Source organism: Platichthys flesus, chromosome 21 (assembly GCF_949316205.1).
Source record: "Platichthys flesus chromosome 21, fPlaFle2.1, whole genome shotgun sequence".
Classification (NCBI taxonomy): domain Eukaryota; kingdom Metazoa; phylum Chordata; class Actinopteri; order Pleuronectiformes; family Pleuronectidae; genus Platichthys; species Platichthys flesus.
The window spans coordinates 14,089,766-14,115,145 of NC_084965.1; the positions used below are offsets into that span (position 1 = coordinate 14,089,766).

Sequence of the window (25,380 nt, forward strand, 5' to 3'; positions counted from 1 at the left end):
GAGCGTATCACTGTGACATGCTCCGATGGCTCTGTTGATTCAATTGTTGTTTAAATGTTTTTCAGTCCTCTCTCTGTATGATCTCGTCTCTACTGTGACTGTTACTTTTCACACTCTCTAGTCTCTCACTGCTCTAATGTCCTTAAATTGTGTGCGAAAGCTGTGTGGTTGTTCAGTGTTTGTGCGGTGAATAATGTGTGTGTCCAGGCAGTGCGCTGCTGGGAAAGTCTTGTGTCAGCAGCCGCACCCTTCTACAGTCGCACTGAGAGTCATCACGTCTGTTCTCCAGCCCCAAAGTAAATGTGATTCAAAGAATGTTTGAATGATCAAGGAGAACCGAACATGAGGATCAAAGTAAAGGAGGAAGAGCTGGTTGAGACGGAGGAAATCCAAATTGAGAAGAAGGAGAAATTTGAATCTCTGCAGGAGAGCTGTGAGGAGAAGAAGGAATTCAGGGTCCTCCTAAATTGGAGGATCTGCAGAAACAGATGAGAAAGTTGGAGGAGAAGTAGTTGATCGAGCAGGTGCTGTCACTCAAGAGAGAAAACAAGCAGGAGGAAGAAATATGTCCCCTGATCCAGCTGCCCATTGAGCTTCAAGTAAGTTCCATCAGCTCATTGTGATTTGAATCTTATGGATCGTAGGTTTGCTTGAGGTTTAGACTTTGAAAAAGAAAAAAAGGAAAACCTCCCGTCCCGTTCATTTCAGACATACGGTAAAGCGGTATAGATAGTCGGAGTGCCTAAAAAGAACGAAAAGACAGCTATATGTTAGCTATAGTCTCTCATTTGATTTTTTTTTTATTATCTTCATGGCGTATCTGCTCATGTCAATTATCATGTACTTTTAATGAAAATAAAATGGCAAGTCTGTCAAAAAATAAAATGTATACATAATCTAACCATATTTGGAAGCTGATTAAAAATATTCCTTGAGAGGTTATAAGTGACTTCGAGTGGATTCCTGTTCATGATGTTTCTGACTATGATGAAATACATTTTTGTATATTTTAACTGCAGAATAACCGAGACAATTAAAGGGGAATTCTGAAAAAAGGACCAATGTATTCTTATTGTAACCATATTTGGAAGCTGTTTAAAAATATTCCTTGAGAGGTTATAAGTGACTTCGAGTGGATTCCTTTTCATGGTGTCTCTGATTATGCTGAGATACATTTTTGTGTATTTTTAATGCAGAATATCTGAGAAAATTAAAGGGAAAATGTGTAAAAAAGGACCAATGTATTCATAATGTAGCAATATTTGGATGCTGAGTAAAAATATTCCTTGAAAGGTTATAAGTGACTTTGAGTAGATTCTTGTTCGTGGTGTCTCTGACTATGCTGAGATACATGTTTTTACTGCAGAATAACTGAGAAAATTAAAGCGCAAATGTATTGGCCCAATGTATTCCTTGAGAGGTTATAAGTGACTTTGAGTGGATTCCTGTTACTAAAGTTGCAAATAAATAGCTGTTTATACTTCAAAATGCATGTTTGCCAAGCGTTGAGAAGCCTCCAACACTGGATAGCTGTGATGTTGGCAGGGAGATCCTCCTCTTGATGAACTGCAGGTCAGTACTGATATGTCAGTATATATCTGGGAGGGAGTGGTGAAATATGATCACTGATGTGCCATTGCTTGTACACCATTAATGGACAATAATCAAGGTGATCTTCATGATTAACACACATGTCGTTTGAGCCCTGGACCTCTGTTAGACTGTGAACATTAATGCCAAATATCCCTAGATTCAAAACACGACTTAACTACAATAATGGGAAATTGCAGTCACTGACTGTTCCATTTAGGCCCAATCCCATTTCACTCAGCTATTGCGCTAGCGTTAGGATGCTAGCTAGCTTTATCGTGATGTTACTGAGCTGAACTGCTCCTCTCATAACAAAGCATCCTGATAGGGTTGCATAGTATCTTTTCAATTTCAAATGTCATTGATTCACTTCAAGTCATTCACTTTAGTAAGTTGTCAGTTTAGTAAGTGAAAACAACAGCATTGGTTAAATTAAGATCTCAACAATGTTCTTGCAATGACATCCCAACAAAGTTGAAGCCCATAGAAACAGCTCAGCTAGCCCCTCAATGCACAAATTTGATAAAAGTTTGATTTAAAAAAAAATTGAGGGTTGTGGACCAGCCCAATTTGGCAGGTGATAGTGGTTTGCACAATGGGACTGGCTAACGCAGTCACTTCACGTGATAGAAGACTTGGATAATGAGGGATCAATACAGCATATGTGTAGGCTATTTTATTTAGTGACTTTATTTTGGAAGGTTGATGTGTAGTTCCTGTTAAATGAAGGTTGTTGGATGGGACTCTTGTTTTGATATGGGTTTTAAAGGAAGGGGTTGCTGTTGAGAGAATGTTCTGGAGTGTGGAAAACAAAGATGGACGGGTAAGAAGCGAATCAGCCATGTCTTTTGTAAAAAGCTTTTTTTAACTTTTTGCTGTCACAGAAAACATTTAACAGCGCCCACTCGGGTCATGGTGGACGCCATTAGGCGATATACTGATGTTGTACATGGAAGCACTTGCTCCTCAGGTGCGGAGCAAAAAGTAACGTCTAATAAAAAAAACAAAAAAACAAGTAGCCGATTCGTTTTCTAAATGCTGCCTGAGGATTCGGAATGACGCTTCATCTAGATTCATACATAGCTCTTGGATGATTCAACCCTATTTCTTGTCTTGTAATTGTGATTGAAATAATAGGTCTAGTGAAGAATATAACTGTAACGGTTTGGTATTAAAACCATGGGTGTTTAGTCTTTTCTGTTTATTAGTTCACCCCTGTAGTATGTCTGTTTGAGTTGTTTCTGGGTTTCATGTTTTCTGTTTTCTGTTTTATTTGTATTTGTATAATTTTTTCATACTTTCATGATTTTGTTTCTTGGGTTTGTGCGTGTAATATATCTCTTAGAATAATATCAAATTACACATGAGCTACAGTTTTCTTATTTATTTTGTTTTCAGAATCTGTACTTTAACCACCTTTGGAAAGGCAAGTTTTAAAGCACGATATATTCACACAATATAACAATTATTTACTTTTGATCTTACTTTTAATAATACTATAGCATTACAAGCCATTATGTTTGTAAATAGTTTATATTTCACTGACACGACGTCCTTTACTGCTTCAAAACATTTTGTCTTGCAAATGCTTTATCGCCTTATTTTATTTCACTGTGACGTCCTGTCATTTTAGTTTGTTAATTTCAGTCTCTTTGTATTTTCTGTTTCCTGTTTTATTTTGTAGTCCTGCTTTCCTTGTGTGTTTCGGTCTTTACTTCCTGTTGTTGATTGTCGTGCCCAATCCTCATGTGTTTCACCTGTGTGTAATTGCCCCTTCTTTTCCTCTGTATTTAAGCCTCTGTGTTTCCCTTTGTCTCCTGTCGGTTCGTACTCGTTGTTGTGCTAGTGGTTTCCACACGTGGCAGATACGGTTTGTCTGTTTCAGCTGTCTCGACCAGCTTCTCCTCCTTCCTTGTTCTCCGTGCGCTTTGTCGCCAGAACTTACCTGCTAGTGTTAGTGTTTTGTTTTTGTCTTGTTTAAAGCCTTTTATTATATTAAATACCTTTTTGTTAAAATCTCTGCATCCTGGGTCCATCTCCTCCCTCAAACAGTAACATTCAAAGGGAAGACACCTGAAAAGAAGCCTCCAAGAAATAGTATCAACTATCGATACATTGTCTGAACCCCGTGGGAATATAAAGGACTGCAGTGTGAACAGTGAAGCTGGTTTTTGCAAAAATGTCTGCAGTGTCTTGGAGGTTTCCAACACACTGGTTAATCGCGTGAAGCTCCGTTAGGCAGTGCCTGAGCACCAGAAGGTAAAAAAAAATTCATTTATCGATAGAAAGTTTGATTAACACATTTTTGTAATGAAGCACCTAATACATGTTATTGACATAACTGTGATGTGTAATATATGTCATTTTTTCATACAATTATTATGTTTTACACTTCAGGCAATACCCAAGTGACAAATGACAAGGTTGAGGAGAGACCCACTCCAGAGAAAACATCCGGGCATACAATTAATGGATTCAATTGTAAAATGTTCAGCCAATGGAAGAAAGCACAGAAAATACTATATCAGTGTTAAAATACTGATTGGATGGGTAGTTTAAATCCAGCCTTCAAAGTTGCACAGGACAAGTGGACGTTTGTCAGTTGACAAACGTAATTGCCAAAGGACTGAGGACCGTTCATCCTTACTGCAGCTTTGGCTTCAAGAGACACTGTGTGAAAACCCTGCTGTCAAAGACCCAGGCAGCAATTTTCAAGTGCAGTGGCTACTGTTGTTTCTCGGATTGCCCAGTAACTGTGGATGTTATGGTCAAGGACGTAACCACCCTGAAGGCAACAGTTGTTTTCTCCGGGGGAGATGTTTGCCACAATGTCAATAACTTGAAAAGAAGGCCAGTCCGTGCTGATGCACACAGGTCGGCTGGAGTAGTTCTGGATACCAAACTGCCCAGGACAGTATATCTGTCTTTGGTTAGAATCCAGAAAAAGTCATTGAATCTGGATGCAGGGATGACGCCCCAACAAAAGACGTTTTAAAAACTATATCTGCAAGCCAAAGAAAGCTGCGTAGACATCATTCCAATGAGCTTTTTAGCCTCCAGAAAATCTTTGCGGAACAAATAAATGCAGAAAATCTGGTTTTGCAGAAGGTCCTCATGCAGCCTAAAGGAGTGATGCTATGGTCAAAGAAGACTCTTGCAATATTTTATGAAAGGTGTAGGGATGATATAGTCTACTTTGATGCAACAGGAAGTGTGATCCGTAAGGAAACTTCGCAAAGTCATCCCCTCTATGTTTATGAGTTAGTGGTGAGAAACCCATTGAAGGGGGCGTCACCACTTCTTGTTGCATCGTATGTTACATGTGACCACACCACAGCAACTGTGACCTACTTCCTGCAGGCGTTTCAGACCGATCTTGTCAGGATGTACAGGGGGAGATCCAACAAAAGGCCTGTGATGATTGTCTGTGATGGCTCTATGGTAATTCTGCAATCACTTGCAATGACATTTTGCAAGTCAAGTCTGGAAGACTTATTGCAGAAGTACCAAAGAAATGTCACTGGACAACATCCCAGTGGAAAGATTGACCTGCTCATTCTTCATCGATGTCTCAGCCACATCATGAAGAATGCCAAGGACTTGCAAAAAACAGTATGTATTGTATTCTAAATAAGGAGCAATACATTTATAACATAAATTACTGATGATTTTAACTTTGTTATATATATTGTGTTTGTAGGAATGCAAAACACTACAAGCTGGCAATGCACACCTTTGGCCTACTTGCATGTAGTTAAAGGCTTAAAGACTTGGATGAGGTTCTTCTCAGTATGACTGTACTCTTCTGCAGTCCTTGCACTGGGAAGAACATTCAAAAGCACCTTGAAAACCTGCATGTCTGGATGGAAAAAAGGGGGACCTTGGAGATAGATGACGAACAATTCATCCCGGAAGACTACAAGGTAATACTGACAAGTATATCTATGGTGCGACTGCACAGGCAGATAACCCATAGTAAGGATTTTATAAAATTCGATTTAGGTTATTCACTTTTGTAAGCACTATCAGTCATTATTTTGCTTTTATAAACAAGTATCAACACCATTTTCATACATTGCTGTGGGCTCACTATTTTGCAAGATGAATCACAGCTTACTTAACATTACTTTTACAAAATTTTCTGTCAAAACTATCAAAATGGAGCCTTATGGAAATATGTCAAACATATTTTTACCACTACATGATCACAAGAGAGCATCACTTAAGTACCTACTGTGCATAACAAACTGCAACCACATGTCATTTCAACACCTGTATTAATAATGTTATACCAAATCTCAAAAACAGCTGAGAATCCTACCCATTATTTAGACAGTTTCTCTCTGATCACACATGATCAGTTTACCAAAAATAATCTCAGGTTCTAAACCTTTTTTTGGCCGTTTCAGCCAACCATGCTGTTTGACCGTAAAGCCACAAGTAGACGAGCAAACAAAAACCCGGGGGCGGCTGGCTTCCCAGATGACGGCTCACTTCACTGCAGTCGGAGCTGGTGGATAAAACTCCGCCCTGAAGTAGCTTGAGGCTCAATTCACCTTCCTCCTGAAAGAGCTGGAGGCTGAATACTCCGCCCTGAAGGAGCAGACTGTCACCAACAATCCCACCTGGGAAACACAGAGATATATGGTTGAGCAGATGGAGTCACCTGCCTCACTATTGTTGAAGTGCCATATGGACTTGATCCCCTTGACTCAACATGTGGAGTCTGCAAAGGCCAGAGAGAAGGAGCTGGAGAAAGAGCTCAGACAAATGTACATGAGGATCAAAGTAAAGGAGGAAGAGCTGGTTGAGACAGAGGAAATCCAAATTGAGCAGAAGGAGAAATTTGAAACTTTGCTGGAGAGCTGTGAGGAGAAGCTGGAGTTCAGCATCCTCCAACATTGGGCCAGCTCCGAGAAAAGAGAGGCGCCCCCCCTCTCTCCCCTTCCTCCCTTTCTTTCCCTCCACTCCAGACTGACTTTTGCAATGTGCAATATATAAGCACATGAAACAATACATAAATAAATACAAACATCCAAATTCCATAGCTTTTTATGTATTAACTTATTTATTTCTGCATTATATTAACGCTGGGCAATTTTGGGGGGAATGCAGGATTTGGTGAATGTGCACAGGCGGTAATGCAATGTATGATTCCGGTTACAACTGCTGTAATATGGATCATATGTGATGAGGTGGGAATTACTACAATCCCACTCCAACGAGGAACAAGACACAATTCTCTTACAGTATTGTCACACTTTAATGCTCCGAGTATTGTTCATACGACAAAGGTTAGTTTGTAATATGCACACTGATGGGAAACAGTTCTTTGCCTTTATACATTTGGCTCAACCCTCCCACTGTAGTTAGGGTTGTTACAAAGTCAAAGGTCGGGATCTTCTGATGACATTAAAAAAACATTGCCTAAGTTAAAGCAATCAGGCCAAGATTCATTCAGTAGTACAGGATACATAATGATCAAGGTTATGTTGTATGGAATTTAGTCATTATCAATCAACGGCGAAGTGAAACATGATTATATTCAGGTCAAACTTTTATTTTTCTATGAGAGAAGAGAAGAGACCATAAAGAGAATACTTCCTCTGAGATTGTGATGACGACTTTGTATTAGTCAGACTGAGGGGTGGGATAAAATAACACAACATATGATTACAAAAATAACAATAATAGTTAAAAAAAGAGAAACTTCTATTTCAATACGTTAGAGGACGTGGGGGACGTTAATCTGCTGAGCATCTGATGTTGTACTGCAGGTTTGGGGGATTTGAGACTGTAATATATACTCTTGTGTTCTCTGCATGACTTTCTCCCACTGCCTCTCCACACATGCACCATTAACCAAATGTCCACGTTTGTCCCCACATACACAATGAATAATATGTGTTTTACCAGGTCCAACATTTGACTGAGCAATGCTGCATTGCTCTTGTGTGTGCCCCGCCTGCCGGGTGTCACTGTTACTGGAAACGAACGCACCGGACACCGCCCACAATCGAAGCCCACTCCTCTCTCTTGATGTTGCTAACGACAGCTAGTTGATAGACGGCAAACCAGGTAGGACTAGTACAGATTTAAAGCTGCTTTTGATTTCACATTGCTTTCAACATGAAAACAGACGTCACGCTTTTACGTCTAAATGCCAACTTCCGCTCCTGACACGGGGCTTCTGTTACTTTTCTTCTCAGCATGTCACCGTTAGCTGGAAGGAAAACAAGCGTTGACTCGTTAAGTAAACAGCAACTGAATGAAAGCTAACAACTGTTCTACTTCGTGTATGTGAATATACTTCGATCTGTAGTTTAATGTCTCTTTACTGACGGTCTGTGGTGTGAGTTCTGACGTTATTCAGCAGCAGCTCGGTCAGTCAGTGAAGTTAGCTTCAGGTTCGCTGGTCTTGGGGAATGTTAAGGGAGACGTACACAGATGTTGTCACTTTCTCTTTTATCAGTGAGAATGTGTTAAGATTCCACGTGTTTAGGCCTCGGCACGAACTGGAACTGTGTGTGTTCGTGTCTGTGAACATCCGCGTGAGACTTGTCAAAAGTGAAGCTGAGTGTTTTTGGATCAGGACCAGGTCAGATGTGGTTTACATGTGGTTTAAGACAGTGATGCGGTTTACATGTGGTTTAAGATGTGCTGACCAGTGGTTTCACACAGTGATGTGGTTTAGAACAAGTGGTTTAAACAGTGAAAGGTGTTAAAACAACGAGAGTCGTTGGCTGACTTCCCCTCAACTTCCCAGCGGCACTTCGTAGAGGCACTTCCGGTGGCCACAAAAGCTGCCACTAATATGTTACGGCAGTTGCCGCCCTGTTTGGAGGCAGATGCCTCTGTTGTTGGTTGTTTACGTACTTGTTGTTGTTTTCTGGGGCATAGATGATTCTGCGTAATGATCTTTATCCAGGCGTCATTTTTAGATGTTGATAGAGAATTGAGCTGTTGTTAAAACGATGTAGAATAATCTGTTGCACTCGAATGTAAATGCAATAATTGAATGCTTTAATTAAGTTATTATGATCTGCAGTTTCACAAATTACTCAAGCATGAACAAATAAAAGGCGATAATTCACACATTGTTACCTTGGTGGAGATGTAATTGAAATTACTGGTTAGCCAGGAAACTGTAAATACCAGTTTGCTTCAATATCAGTCCATTTCACTTTATTTTACAGTTTTTCTCCATTGCTTTGGCTCATTTCACGAAACAGAAATGACATTCTCAAAACAACACGTGCAAACCTCCAAACCACTGGGCACTTTTTCACAACAGATTGGAATATCTCATTCCTTTAATCAAATTGCAATTGTATAAGCACATCCTTGCAATGACAAGAACAATTTCCAACAGCTTGCACAAATTTCAAATGATTTAGCCCACCTTTGCAAACGGTTAGGTACAATTGCCTTCAGTTAGCCCAATTACCAATTGAATATATATTGTTGGTCAAAAATTACTGTCGCTTCTCAGTCAAGTGGTCGTTCTCTGCAGAACATGTTGGCATAATTTCATTGTTTACATCATCACCTACACAATAGTTCACTCCACTGTCAAAATCGTACAGGCACATAATACCATGAAAAACATCATGGTATATACTGTAATAAGGATATCTTTGATCATCGGCTTAATTTTCAGGTGCAACTAGAACTTTAGTAATCAAGGTTGAGTTTCACACATCTGATCACCAATCACACAGTAAGTTTACAGTTTTTCTCAATTGCTTTGGCTCATTTCACGAAACAGAAATGACATTCTCAGAGCCCTAAGTGCAATTGGCAAATAGCCCATATGGTTCAGCACAACTACATAGATCACCTTCAAAAGGTCATATCTCACTATACCAAATTTTAGTTTTGATGTGCTTATTGTTTGACAGTATATAGTGCTGTACACATTTTCTGTTACTTTAAGCACGATGTATGGCAATTACTGTAACAATTTCCATGGCAGTATGAGTTTAATAAACATATTTTATGTGAAACCTTGAATAAATCTTTTTTCTGTTTGATACACATAATATTCTGGAAAGAAAACATCTACTGTAACCATTCAGTGACCATTCAAGAACTGAGCCAAGATTGAAATGTGCACATGAGGGATATTTCTATGGTCCACTGCCATACTGACAAAACATCTAAACATTTTGACCTGTAGTGTTTAAACAATGCCAAAGGGACTTTTCATTTTGGGGGCACTGACTATTTGTATGAGAAAAGGATTTAGTTTTGACTGATGAGTTGTCTGTTTTGGGAAAAATATGACATTTTGCAGGTGTGCTATGGAGTTTTGCTGAACCATCTATGTTATTTTGAGAGATGAGCCACAGCAATCGAGAAGGAAATTTTCATTTTGGAGGCACTGACTATTTAAATGAGAAAATGATTTGGTTTTGAAACTTGAGTTAACTGTTTTGGGTGAGATATGACCTTTTGAAGGTGATCTATGTAGTTGTGCTGAACCATATGGGCTATTTTGCCAATTGCACTTAGAGCTCTGAGAATGTCATTTCTGTTTCGTGAAATGAGCCAAAGCAGGGGAGAAAAACTGTAACAGGATCAACCAGCCTGTATCAATATTGCTGTCTATGGTGTTATTGTCAGTTAACTGGATTCATTTAAATATTGATGATATGAGAATAAATTTTGGTTTAACTGTAGAAGATCAGTAGCTGTTTGTTGTGTACAGCTTTGTTCATTTGTGTAGTATATGCACTGATGCTTTTACACCATAGAAGTTCATAACTCATAAAACATATTTTGAAGTTGAAGAAGTAACAATTAGTCTATTTTAAATGTTCTTTTGGATGTAAGTGAATTTAACTAAGAGTCCTTGGAGAATGTATTAATACAAAAGTATAAATAAATAAACATATAAATAAATATATGCATAAATAAGGAAATAAATAAATAAGCGTTTGTAATTAAACAGGACATAACTAATTAAATGTCTCATCTCATTTTCGTCCGCTTATCGGGTCGTGGGGGGAGCAGCTCAAGCAGGGGGCCCCAGACTTCCCTTTCCCGGGCCACATTGACCAACTCTGACGGGGGGATCCCGAGGTGTTCCCAGGCCAGTGTTGAGATATAATCTCTCCACCTAGTCCTGGGTCTTCCCAGAGGTCTCCTCCCCACTGGACGTGCCTGAAACACCTCCCAAGGAAGGCGCCCAGTAGGCATCCTTACCAGATGCCCGAACCACCTCAGCTGACTCCTTTCTAAGTAAAGGAGCAGCGGCTCTAATCCGAGTTCCTCACGGATGGCTGAGCTTCTCACCCTATCCCTAAGGGAGACGCCAGCCACCCTTCTGAGAAAACTCATCTCGACCGCTTTTACCCAGGATCTCGTCCTTTCGGTCATCACCCAGCCCTCATGACCATAGGTGAGGATAGGAATGAAGATCGACCGGTAGATCGAGAGCTTTGCCTTGCGGCTCAGCTCTCTTTTCGTTACAACGGTGCGGTAAAGCGAACGCAATACCGCCCCGCTGCTCCGATTCTCCGGCCAATCTCACGCTCCATAGTACCCTCACTCGCGAACAAGACCCCCAAGGTACTTGAACTCCTTCACTCCTTCACAATAGGACTCATTTCCTACCCGGAGTAAGCAATCCATCGGTTTCCTGCTAAGAGTCATGGCCTCAGATTTAGCGGTGCTGATCCTCATCCCAGCCGCTTCACACTCGGCCGCCAGCCGATCCAGTGAGTGCTGAAGGTCACAAGCCGATGATCCAATGAGGACCATGTCATCTGCAAAAAGCAGTGACGAGATCCTCAGACCACCGAACTGCAACCCCTCCCCACCACGACTACGCCTCGATATCCTGTCCATGTATATCACAAACAGGATTGGTGACAAGGCGCAGCCCTGGGGGAGACCAGCACCCACTGAGAACGAAACTGACTGGCTGCCGAGGACACGAACACAGCTCTCGCTTTGGGAGTACAGGGATTGGATGGCCCTGAGGATAGACCCCCTAACCCCATACTCCCGCAGCACCTCCCACAGTTTCTCCCGGGGGACCCGGTCATACGCCTTCTCCAGATCCACAAAACACATGTAGACCGGATGGGCATACTCCCAGGATCCTTGCGAGAGTGAAGAGCTGGTCCGTAGTTCCACGTCAGGGGCGAAAACCGCATTGTTCCTCTTCAATCTGAGGTTCGACGATCGGCCGAACCCTCCTTTCCAGCACCTTGGAGTAGACTTTACCAGGGAGGCTGAGAAGTGTGATGCCCCGGTAATTGGCACACACTCTCTGGTCTCCCTTTTTGAACAGGGGAACCACCACGCCGGTTTGCCACTCCTTTGGCACTGTACCCGACTCCCACGCGATGTTGAATAGGCGTGTCAACCATGACAGCCCCTCAACACCCAGAGCCTTTAGCATTTCTGGCTGGATCTCATCAATCCCTGGGGCCTTGCCACTGTGGAGATGTTTGACCACCTCAGTGACCTCCACCAGGGAAATTGACGATGAAACACCATCAACCTCGAGCTCTTCCTCCAACATAGAGGGCGTGTTATTCAGATTTAGGAGTTCCTCAAAGTGTTCCTTCCAACGTCCGACGACCTCCTCAGTTGAGGTCAACAGAGTCCCATCCTTACTGTACACAGCTTGGATGGTTCCCCGTTTCCCCCTCCTGAGGTGCCGGATAGTCTTCCAGAAACACTTTGGTGCCGACCGAAAGTCCTTCTCCATGGCCTCTCCGAACTTCTCCCACACCCGCTGCTTAGCCTCCGACACGGCAGCAGCTGCAGCCCTTCGGGCCTGTCGGTACCCTGCAACCGAGTCAGGAGTCCTCCAGGATATCATATCCCGGAAGGCCTCCTTCTTCAATCGGACGGCTTCCCTGACCACCGGTGTCCACCACGGTGTCCGAGGGTTACCGCCCCTTGAGGACCCCAAGACCCTGAGGCCAGAGCTAGCCGCCGCAGCTTCAGCAATGGAGGCTTTGAACACCGCCCACTCCGGCTCAATGCCCCCAACCTCCACAGGAATGCCAGAAAAACTCCGCCGGAGGTGTGAGTTGAAGATACCTAGGACGGGGGCCTCCTCCAGACATTCCCAGTTCACCCGCACTACTCGTTTGGGCTTACCAGGTCTATCCGGACCTGATCCAACCTGATCCAACTCACAACCAGATGGTGGTCGGTTGACAGTTCCGCCCCTCTCTTTACCCGAGTGTCCAAAACATGCGGCCTCAGATGAGATGACACGATCACAAAATCGATCATTGATCTTTGGCCTAGGGTAATCTGGTACCAGGTACACTTATGAGCACCCTTATGTTCGAACATGGTGTTTGTTATGGATAATCCATGACTAGCACAGAAGTCCAATAACAAACGACCGCTCGGGTTCAGATCAGGGAGGCCGTTCCTCCCCACCACGCCTCTCCAGGTGTCTCCATCGTTGCCCACGTGGGCGTTGAAGTCACCCAGCAGAACTACGGAGTCCCTTACTGGAGCCGCATACAGGACTCCATTCAGGGTCTCCAAGAAGGCAGAGTACTCTGAGCTGCTGTTTGGTGCATACGCACAAACAACAGTCAGAGTTTTCCCCCCTACAACCCTTAGGCGCAGGGAGGCGACCCTCTCGTCTACCGGGGTAAACTCCAACACCGCGGCGCTCAGCCGGGGATTTATGAGTATCCCCACACCCGCCCGGCGCCTCACGCCCTTAGCAACTCCGGAGAAGAATAGAGTCCAACCCTTATCCAGGAGTACGGTACCAGAGCTGAGACTGTGCGTGGAGGTAAGCCCCACCAGATCTAACTGATAGCGCTCCACCTCCCTCACAAGCTCCGGTTCCTTTCCCCTAAGCGAGGTGACGTTCCACGTCCCCAGAGCCAGCTTCTGCCGCCCGGGTCTGGTCCGTCGAGACCCCTGACCTTCGCTTCCACCCATGTGGCTGGGCACCCGACCCCAACGGGTCCTCCCACAGGTGGTGGGCCCATGAGATGAAGAGAGGGGGGGTGCCACTTAGTTTGTTCGGGCTATGCCCGACCGGGCTCCGTGGCAAACCCGGCCACCAGGCGCTCGCAATCGAGCCCTCCGTCTGGGCCTAGCTCCAGACGGGGGCCCCAGGCTTCCTCCGGGCCGGGTCCGATCTCCGCTTTTTCCGATATTCATTGAGGCTTTTTGAACCATTCTTAGTCTGGCCCCTCACCTGAGACCACTCTGCCATGAGAGACCCTACCAGGAGCACAAGGCTCCAGACAACACAGCCCTCAGGTTCACAGGGACACGCAAACCTCTCCACCACGATAAGGTGACTGTTCCAGGAGAGTTAAATGTGTTAAATTTATTTCCTTATTTATTTATTCATATTTAAGTCTTTTTCCGTCTTCCATACCCAAGAGCTAACAAACTATCTAATAAACTTTCATGAAAGTATATGTCTCTCGTTGAATAAATCACAAACAGCTTTATTGCTCTCAGACAGTCTGGCAAATTTGACAGCTGCCTTTAAACAGTTTGGCAAAAAGGCAGCTGCCTATACATATCAGTGGCAGTTTCTGTTGACAGTGGAAGTGCCTTGTGGGCGAGCTGCCGATGCCACAGTTTAAACTGGCCCTTATATTACTGCAGATTAACGTCATCTTGGCTCTGAGGCTTGTGCTAAGTCAGCAGCTCCCTGGCAACTCTCCCTAAATAATCTTCCTCTTAAAAAAAGATCTGCTCTACCCTTAAAGCAAATATATTTACATCCAGGAAGCTTAATGCAGATCTGTTCAACCTATTAATGGGGGCAGATTGAAAAATATATTCAGATTTCTAGTACTATGTTGTAATAATATTTAATGAGAAATAAAGCTGTGACATTATGAGAATCAAGTTTTGGTGTGTTCAATGCTTGCTTCTAGTTCTGTAAGTCTGTGGTACTTATTGTGTTTCTGTTTGTCAGTTCCTGTGTGTGAGTGTGTGTCCTTCAGTCTGTAATGGCGGTAGCTGGGAACCCAGGTCCGGGGGCCACACAGTGCGTGACCAAGGTGGCGCTGAGCATCTCCTGTCAGAATCTGCTCGACATGGACACCTTCTCTAAGTCCGACCCGCTGTGCGTGCTTTTTATGAACAGCTCTGGGCCCCACTGGTGTGAGGTAAGTGGGGTTAATAGATTGTTAGTCTACACACACACACACACACACACACACACACACACAAAGACACACCTCCAGCTGTTCAGTGAATCCTAAAATCAGTGCAGGTGCGGGTACATGTAGTTCTCTTTCACTCACTGAAGTGGAGATTTGGATTTACATGAACATAATGCAGTGATATTCACACTTTTTACATTCACCCAAATGTAAGTTAAAATACCAAGTATCACTACTGATGTAAAACTCCTGTTGAAATCAAAGTTATTTAGGCCTTGGCTAGTAATTCAAACTTCTGAGTTGGTCATAGTTATGCTGTGTCTGACTCTGTGACATGTGTCTGTGTTAGATCGGCCGGACAGAGAAAATAAACAACAGCCTTAATCCAAGCTTCTCCAAGACCTTTGTCATCGACTACTACTTTGAGATGGTGCAGAAGCTGAAGTTCGAAGTGTACGACATCGACAGCGAGAACTGCAGTCTGCAAGAGGCTGACTTCCTGGGAGAAGTGGAGTGTACCTTGGGACAGGTGAACGCTCTTCAACAGATCATTCATCATCTTAGTCATCCAACCTGTTATTATTTTTCTTCACTATTGTAAGTCCGTCCTGTGGCATTTCTGGTGATAGCTACAATGACACAAGGTGATGTTATTTCATTTTTTTCTAGGTTGTGTCCTCAAAGAAAATTACACGACCACTTGTCATGAAGAACAAGTCGCCTGCAGGAAAAGGAACCATCACTGTGAGTTGCTTTCATTCAGATTGGAAGATTATTGTATTTGGTTTGAAGTGTAAATGCACTTATTTCACCGTTTAACAGTGTTGTTTCTTGGTTTGCAGATAAGCGGAGAGGAAAGAACTGACAACCGGGTGGTGGAATTTGATATGGCAGCTAGAAAACTGGATAAAATGGTATTGATGACTACATATGAATACGATAAAGAATTCAGAAACATCGATACAGATGATTTTACTGGGGTTAAAACTTCATCAATGTCTCTGTGGTCTTTGCTGCTCTTGATAGTTTAATAAGAGGATAACATCAGCTATTTTTGATCAATCGTTTTCTTGGGTTTTCTCCTCCATTTCGATTGTCAACATTAGACAAGTTGAATGAAAAATATAAATCCATGTTTAACAGGGATTGGTTCAGCTGTGTGTAACTTTCATGCCCATTTCTAGGATTTCTTTGGGAAGTCCGACCCTTTCCTGGAATTCTTCAAGCAGACAGAAACTGGATGGATGCTGGCTCACAGGACAGAGGTACAGATATATACTAGTTGTACAACATGATATTACTCTGACTACGACTTTTTTACTCTGTGAATATGTTACTATGTGGAGCATCTACTCTGACTCTGTTATCTGACTCTTAATCTGCTCTCCCGCATACACTGAAGGCCTGACATTCTTCAGAGTGACGCAAATATCTGAGTTAGTTGCTCCAGAAATGGTCCTCAGCTAACAGACCAAACCAGAAGAACTCTGACTCTGTGACTTTTACCCGGCTCTTTTAATCTGTGCCTGTTGTTCTGTAACTAATTCAAGAACAACACACTTGTACCACATGTTGTAAAATTTAGTAGATGATCTGATAGGACTTTGTTGTCATGGAGATACTGGTGGGACATTAAGTGGTCAAAGTGCACCTTGTTAATCTGAGTCATTTTCCAGGTGGTGAAGAAAAACTTAAACCCAACGTGGAAACGATTCCGTGTCCCGCTGCAATCCCTCTGTGGAGGAGATGTGGAGAAACCTATAAAGGTACACACACACAGACATTACTTAAAAAAATAGCAGAATGCAGAATAGTTATTTTGATTATCTATTAATCTGAAAAGTATTTTTCATTTAATTGATTAATTGTTAGCTCTATACATTTATTTAAAATACAACACATTTCTATTAAATGTTCTAGTCTGACACACATTCAGTTCAGTGATGTTGAAGACAAAGAAAGACAGTAAACACACAACATTTGAAATACGTGAACCAGTAAATTATTGGAAATATTTGCTTGAAAAAAAAAAAGAAGAAGCAACTAAGCAATTATCAAAATATACACTGAAACATTATCTGGTTTTGAATTAACTAATCGTTACAGCTTTATCTGGAAACGAAAGTAAATTTACAATTCTCAGCTTCTCAGTCAGTCATAGTCACAATTATAATGATAATTTCCAAATATACATCAAATGTCAATAGAGCTTATTTTATACATTAGGTAAGTATGAGGTGTTGATGATGTTGTCTCAGCTCAGCTTATGCATATCAAAGGGTCAGATAATCTTGGTACAAATTAGGAAATGTGTTTAAGCACTAGTTTACGTGAGTTGTTTTTTGTGTCTGTCCTCTAACCCTGTTAAAGCACACTTATCAGGAACAGATGCTTTCCCATCAACAGTTCAAGTGAGTTTACTGTCAAAACCCTGAGTGCTCTTCATGTGACGGATTCAGTGTATGTGACACGTCAGGTCACACTCCTAGTCACACCTACTTAGATCTTGAGGATTATGCATAGTTAGGCAGAGTGTGACCCATCGGTGAACTTACCTGTTAAATGATCACTTTGTGTGTCTGTGTTTTTCTAGTTGATTAATGCGAATGGGGGAGCTGGGAAATTGGACTTAACATGAATTTAAAGTGAAGATAAACTGTAGGTTTTTGTCGATATCAGTAGTAATATATGCTAGTTATTAGTCGTTCTCCTGTTTCCTAATCATTTGAAGCTCATGTGTGACAGAAGAGTCTGATGTCTTCACAGACAGTATGTTGTTTATCCCAATACAAGGTGCTGACAGCAGAGCGGGATGTACACACCCCTTCACAAAAAAAACAAATTATAATTCTGTGCAAATTGAAGCTTCAAGAAAGTTAATGCATTCATGTGATGTAGAAAACAATCCGATTTTTTTTTCCACATTCTGACTTCAAAACACATGAACCCGCTGAAGTAGGAACATCTTTGCAACCTAGGATATAATGCTTTTTTTCTTCATTGTGCCTAACACACTTATTCTACATACACTTCATTTCTCTAGGGTTAAGAGAGGAAGTCTTTTTCTTCGTCTTTGGCTGGACCAGCTACATCGCAGACCTTGGAATACACTGATAGTCTGATACAATGATTTTATCCTAAATAATAATAATTATTGGATATTGTCAAATATGTCAAATCTTAATCTGAAATCGAACTCTTCAAGTCAAATGAAGTGAGGTATAAATTATTACATTTTCAGCCGAAATGAAGAAAAAACATAAAAACATATTCTCCAGACTTCAAGTAGTTTCATTATTTACCTCTAGTGAAGTAAATGTGGACTCCTGCTCTCCACATCACTGCTGGGGGCGGTTAAGTACAGTACTTGATTAAATGTACTTTCCACCACTGTCATCAGGTGAGTTCACCAATGGGTCAGGTTGGGGTTTTCCATCCTGACAGATCACTATCTGAAGAAAGATTTCCTAGTTGTTCATCTCGTAGACATATGGCCTTGTCTGTCCTGGCTGCTCCATTCTGTGTCCTGTCTCCTGTTTCCTCTCTCCACACTGAAGACCGGTCCAGAGCAGCGAGTCAGGGGCTGTACTCTCCCTCTTTGTCACAAGGCTTGTGTGTGTGTTTTTGTTGTGCCTAGTTCACACTATACAATTAAGCCCAATATAGGATTATCGAAGCCAAATCCGCGTTGCTTTGTGTGTACTCTTCAAAGATGCCGAAGGCTCGCTGACAGTCAACTTACCTTTTCACTGCTCGCGTGGGCTTTTGTAACCAAACGTAGATAGTTTAGTGTGTGACCCCCGTGTAATACAAATTCATGTCTGCAAGACTCCAATATAGTGTGAACAGCGCATTGATCCAATGGCTTAGGAAGTCCTTTAGACTGAACTTAGACGTTTGAGTAGTGGGGAGTTGCCTTTACATTTGAAGCTTCACACCCATAGCATGCTTTTTGTCTCACCATCTTTAATGTCCACACACTGATGCTAAGTTATCAGCTGAATCTTTTCTTTTTCACTCATTTAATGTCAAAGAGAGTGGACTGATTGTTTTCTCCTGAATGTCTGTGTTTCTCAGGTTGACTGTCTTGACTACAACAACAGCGGATCTCACGACTTCATCGGCTCCTTCCAGGCCACACTCTGCCAAATACAGCAGGCTTCCGAGAAGTTCGCGGTGAGCTCTGTGTGCCAGCGCTGACATTTAAACACGAACAAAACTGAAACATGAAATACAAACCAGATTTCTATTCTTTTAACAAGAGGTGGATATTTATTCCATAACTAACACTCTTGGTGTGTTTGTTATCCTCTCAGGCTGAGTTTGAATGCACCAACAGTAAGAAGAAACAGAAGAAGAAAGGATACAAAAACTCTGGTATCATCGTCATAAAACGGTGCAAGGTACTTTTAGCTTTTCCTTTGGAGAACATATCCTTATCTGGCTCCATGTTGTATCTTTTAGATCAAACTGAAGATTATTTTTTGTCTTTTATTTTTTAAAGGTTAAGTAATTTGTGTCATCAACATGTATTTTCAGGTTGTGAAGGAGTACACGTTCCTGGATTACGTAATGGGTGGCTGCCAGATTAACTTCACTGTGCGTATTCAAACTTCTTTGTTAATCTCCTTTCGAAAATAGTCTATATTAACCTCATGCTTAAATGTAATGGCATCTTCATTAATACTGTGTATTATGATGACCGACTATTATTTGATTTAATGCTTGTATTCATTTACCAGATTGCTGTTGACTTCACTGGTTCCAATGGAGACCCCAAATTCCCTGTATCCCTCCACTACATCAACCCTCAGGGCTACAATGAATACCTGGCAGCCATCTGGGCAGTGGGCAATGTCATCCAGGACTATGACAGGTGAATACAGCAGATTATTTTCTATGAGGCTTCATGAGCCACCAATAATCCAAACACAACGAAGGTTGTGTTTTCCTTCCTTTGGAAAATGGATTGATTTAAAGGAAAGGTTTCAGTAAAACTACCAACAGTGAATGTGTTTTCTCTGTGTGTCCAAACCCACCAACAGAGAAATCAGATCTATATGTCATCTGATTAATACAGCAGTAGCGCATTCTTGTACTGCCCTCTAAGACTAAGATTTAATCAATTAATTATGTCAATCTCTCTTATGCACAATATCAGTTCCGTTAAGTAGGAAACACTGTGAAACCGCTGCTAGGATGAAATATATGAATATCTAGAAGAATGCCTGATGCAGCATGTGAGTTAATTGGAAAAACTCACATGCTTTTTTCTGACCAAATTCACATTGGAAAAGGAGGTTTAAAAGGGTGGGTCACTCTCCTATTTCCATTAAGGTCGAAATTTAAGCTATAGGTAACACTGATGAAATGTGTTACCTGTTTGAACATCTGAACAGGGCTCTAGTCTCGTCCCATGTTTGTATAAATTGTAACATCTACGCCACTTTGCTTCCTGTGCACAGTGACAAGATGTTCCCTGCTTTTGGTTTCGGAGCCCAGATCCCTCCGACATGGCAGGTGATTGCTGACTTCAGTTGCAACATTATTGATGTTTATATGGGCCTTGCACTGTGTGATGATCAGTCTTTGTTAGATTAATCTTTGCACTGATGTACCTCAGCTCACCTCAGATGACTTGGCTTGACTTATAATTGTTTATGTTCCCAGGTCAGCCACGAGTTTCCCATCAACTTCAATCCATCGAATCCGTTTTGTGCAGGTAACAAGAGACGGATGTGAATTCCCGCTGTGTTTAATGAGATGACTCGATCAAGACTTTGACTTAAGATTCTTAGCAAAATTTCGAGGCACAACTGGAATTTGTTTTTTTTGTGATCAGTCACACAAATATATGCGCATTGGGATATTTGAAGCAAACATTTAACTTAGTCAACAACAAATTGGAACAAGTGATCAGTGGGTCTTCAGAAATATGAAAACAACAATTCTGATCAAATTCTACTCAAGTGTTCAATATTTGACCAAGCGTAAATGGAATTGCTGTGCGTTTTACATTGTTTTAGATAAAATTACGAATTTCCTGATGTTGAAGATCAATCATGGATGGCGTGTTTTTTTCAGCACCTCACAAGAAATTTTAATTTCTGTGAAGATTGTCCTCGTCCCAGCAACTGGAAAGCAATTGATCATCATGTTGTGATGTGCTGACCACTAAATCAACATGGAAATATGTTTTCTGAGTGTGTTTCTGTTCACTCATGTTTGTTTGTGTGCTTTCTTTTTCGCTCGTAGGGATAGAAGGTGTGGTGCAGGCCTACCGGCAGTGTCTGCCTCAGGTGAAGCTTTATGGCCCAACAAACTTTTCTCCAATCATCAACCATGTGGCCAACTTCGGCAGACAAGCCCTGCAGCAGCAAACTGCCTCTGTGAGTTACAGAGTTTAAATTAAATTTACAACAACTGTATTTGTTGTGTGCAAATGTTCATTACTATAGTTTTCCATAAACAACATCGATCAACAACATAATCTCAACCAGTTCTTCTTTCTGTGTTGTTTCCCAGCAATACTTTGTTTTGCTCATCATCACTGACGGAGTGATCACAGACATGGATGAGACCCGCAACGCCATTGTCAATGCATCTCGTCTGCCAATATCTATCATCATAGTCGGGGTAGGGGGGGCGGACTTCACTAACATGGAGTTCCTGGATGGAGACGATGGAAATTTACGCTCGGCTACAGGCGAGGCTGCCATGAGGGACATTGTGCAGTTTGTGCCATTCAGGCAGTTCCAAAACGTAAGCTAATTTATTAAGTCTTTGTAGGCATGCACCACCTGATCTTCGTTTAATCCTTAAATGTTGTCCTCACATCTTATTTCAGGCAGGGACTGCAGCCCTTGCCCAGAGCGTACTGGCAGAGTTGCCTGATCAAGTGGCCTCCTTCTTCAATTTATTTGACCTGAAGCCTCCCAACGAATCCACTCCTTCCTAGAAATGTAGGCGTTACCCCTCCTGACTGACCAACTGCATTCTCTTTCCCTCGATTGATCCATAGCTGCATTACTTCAGCTATATAATGAAATCGATCCTCTTTGTGGTTTACACTGTGAAGGGCATTACAGGGCTACAGAGTGGGACCAAAATTCCATCCTTTAATTTGTCGCACCACTGAACCAGATATTTAGCAGGTCTGCCTCTGGCCGTGGTCAGACGTGGCATAATCATGCATCTTTGGTGATCCGATCACAAGTGGAGACACGTTGAGATCGGATTCTTTTGGCAGTGTGTAAGCCAATGTGTCCTGGGGCTGATTCAGGCCTTGTCTTCTCAACTGATATCCACACTGGGTTAATTGAATTGTGTCAACTTGCTTTGTCCGGGTCAGAAAGAGATACTTTACAAGTGCGTCAGACATCGTTTGCCTGGAGGAATAGACCCGTTATTCTTTATTGTTTGTTTTTTAATTCCCACAGATTAGGCATTGAAATGTGTCACTGGTATAAAACATGACATGTTTTGAAGATGGATATAATGTATATAAATGTACTGTATATAATGTTTCCATAGTCTAGTACCGACAGTAGGGTGGCAGCAACAAGTCTCCTTTTAGCCTTGATAGAAAGACAGAAGAAGCTGAACATTAGATATAAAAAAAGAGAGACTCATCAATTACAATATCTAGATCTGAGTATTGAGATTCATACTCAATGTCTGAACCCTGAAACATGGTGGTAGATAGAAGATTCAGTGGCTTTGATTTTGGATTTGAAAACATCATGAGTTTTGTTTTGCAAGCATCAAAGAACGTTTCATATCACATTGGGTATATTGTACAGAATTAAAAGCAGTAGTGTCCACGCCTTAAGTTGCCTAGTGCCTACCAGGTAGCAAAGAGGTATGTTAATGACCACACACCGTACGCAAGTGCAATCCACACCTTGCATAGGTCAGCCTAGGTAGTTGGTCTAGGGAGAGTTGCACTTACCTCCAGTGAAACCATGAGATGTGCCTGTTTTTCAAGAGTTCAATCGGCAGGTAACACACTGGTTGGTACGTTGAGCCACATGGATGGTCCTGCCCAGTATGAGTTACAATGTGGCTCCCACATGGACACAGTCCTCAGCAAGCTGCCATTAGCTACAGGGATAGCTTTGCTGAATACTGTCTGATAAAGGGCATTATCCTCAGTGCTTGTGATCAGACATACACACTGCCAGACGTAGCAGAACAGCTGGATAGGAAGGCTCAAGAGATTTAAATCATGTGGCTGTTACTGTGTTAAGTTACTATTCCCTATGTCAAGTTATTTTTCTTATTCCGTGTTACAGATATCACTGACAACAAACACACACATACACACACACCCAAACATATACAACAAATACAAGCAAATCTATCACTAACTTTGCCAGGATAACAACCACCTCATGCTTGGAATAAATAAATGTTCATCTGAGGAAGAGAAGTTGCTGCATTTTCTCTAACTGGACAATTTGGTCAGCTGTGCACAGCCAGAATGCCGTCAGCCACACTGCCACTTACAGATACCTTCAGCTTGCATGCACTGAGATGTGACTGGTTGTTAAATTCTCAATATAATAGTTTGTTCTATCAATCCAATACTAATCTTTGCTTGAATTTTGCATGATCCATGGCATCAACAGACACTACTAAGCCAACAAAACTGTGCTTCACAATGATGCTAGTATTGCCACTAAAACAAAACTTTGCACAATAATGACAAAGTTAAGCATAATGGGTTAATCTAATAGCAGCTTATTATTTTAATGCAATTCCACCAACCTGTAGATACCTGGGGCTCATCTCTGCTGCCTCTCATGTGCGGTTGCTACAGTTCCCCTGCTGTTTCTCTTAAAATCTTGTATACATGCAGCATTTGTAACTCTCACGTCTTTCCTCTGTCTCTGCCCCGACTCTTTAGGGTCCTCAAGAATTGCTCGCTCAGACTGTCTTGGCAGAAGTCCCGGGTCAGGTGACGGACTTCTTCAGAGCCACGGGTTTGAGGCCACCCCAGGGCGACACACCTCTCCCTGACCTCTCAACATCAGCACCTCCCCAGTGACGCATCCTGAGAGTCAGCTTTTCTCTTCAATATAACACTTACAAAGGCTACCTAAACTCTGGAATGTATGTTTACAGGTCGTTTTCTTTCAAGTGTAATAACTATCATAAGGTCGTTAACGTACAAGCATGTACAAAGATGTACTAATAATATAGATCCATAGTTGATGAAGCCATATTACCCAAATATTGTCAAATATTTAGATTTTGTCAATATCTCCTAACATTTGTTGACTTCCCTGTAACTTAGATATTTAATACGACACTTGTATATATGACTCTATGTGACTCAAGTGCCAGAATTGTTCAGGGCTTATGATTTCTTATTTTATCACTTTGCTTATGAATCAGTTGTAATATGTGTAACTTGGCTCAAGGACTTTGGTTTCAGTAGAAATACTGAGGCAGCCTTAAACAGCCATCTGCTCAGTCCGAGTTGTCAATGTGTTTCTGCTTATGTGTGTCCATATTAAAGTGAACACACAAAGGCCCAATCCCATTTCATTCCCGTTGGGCCTTCCCCTCTTCGTTTTGCGCGGAGAATTTTTACACCCTCACTTCGAACCAAGGGGTACCCAAAATGCCTTGCAAATGACCGGCAAGCTGGGTGAGAGACCGACAACTGTAGTATTTTGTCCATTAATAAGATTATAAAAATTACAATAATGATTGTAATATCTTACTTTAATGTAATTTCAATGTATTATGGTCACTTTAACAACCTTAAAAAACAGGAGCCCTAGCGCGCTAGCCTTAGCATGCTATCAATCATTATTTCCCCATGATAATCCCCTATTCTCACATAACTTCATATCGCACCCCCTCCCTTGTGACTCTGTTTCAAGGGGCAAGATATACCTCGAAATCAAGTGGTAGGGATAGGGCCAAGGGGTGAAATGGGATTGGCCGGAATGTAGCAGTTTCCATTGACATCACAGACCTTGATCAAGGTAATGGTTTTGACAAACCGCAGGAAATCTTCCGTGATGCTTATGGATGAGAATTTAACAAATGATTAGATTTAATGTCTTTTGTAGATTTTTCACTACAGAAGTTGCTGGATTGTGTCCTCGCTGCTGTTTTTGCATGTCTCTCTTTCTATTTTTAAATTCACTTTCACATTTGGTTTGAGGTAATATTTGGTGCTTTTATATGAACCTTAAACCGAGAGAATCCCAAGGAGCCATTCTTTACAGTAGTGGACATCTTCATGTGGTAAAACACGTGTTTACATAGCAAATACATTCAAGCTGTCTTAAGAGGAGAAAGTAAAACCTCTAACTTAAAGGACTTAAAATGACAAAAAGTGTATCTTTATATATGACTGATGTTTAATATCACTATGTTAAGTGTACGTTAAGTTTTTTGCACTGATTATCGTGCCAATGCCTTATGTATATCCTTTTGTTTGTCATTGATTTTATCAATATTTCATGTAAATGATATTTGTAAATGAAGAAAAATCTCATTTCACTAACAAAATGTACTAGTATGAGAGTATTAGTTTTGTTTTTTATGTTTTATGTGCCACCTCCTTAATGTCATGACATTAAAAACATACTTTATGTTTTTTCACCTCAGATTAACAGCCTCGTGTGCATTCTTTGATAACAAACAACAC

The 25,380-nt window shown here is 41.6% G+C and overlaps 1 protein-coding gene across 2 annotated transcripts; it reads left to right on the top strand.

Moving 5' to 3' along the window:
* Positions 1-7,523: 7,523 nt before the first annotated feature.
* On the top strand, positions 7,524-25,339 carry LOC133932505 (copine-3-like). 2 transcript variants are annotated; one of them, XM_062379215.1, is made up of 17 exons: positions 7,524-7,668; positions 14,522-14,714; positions 15,061-15,240; positions 15,381-15,455; positions 15,554-15,625; positions 15,896-15,976; positions 16,388-16,477; positions 18,789-18,887; positions 19,028-19,114; positions 19,251-19,310; positions 19,454-19,587; positions 20,177-20,231; positions 20,382-20,433; positions 20,967-21,100; positions 21,237-21,473; positions 21,559-21,673; positions 23,620-23,761. In XM_062379215.1, exons 2-16 carry the CDS (start codon positions 14,556-14,558, stop codon positions 21,667-21,669), a joined length of 1,626 nt encoding a protein of 541 aa, XP_062235199.1. In that variant the 5' UTR covers positions 7,524-7,668; positions 14,522-14,555; the 3' UTR covers positions 21,670-21,673; positions 23,620-23,761. The 2 variants fall into 2 exon arrangements, with proteins under 2 accessions (XP_062235199.1, XP_062235198.1); XM_062379214.1 differs by lacking the exon at positions 21,559-21,673 and having other exon boundaries at positions 23,620-25,339.
* Positions 25,340-25,380: the final 41 nt, after the last annotated feature.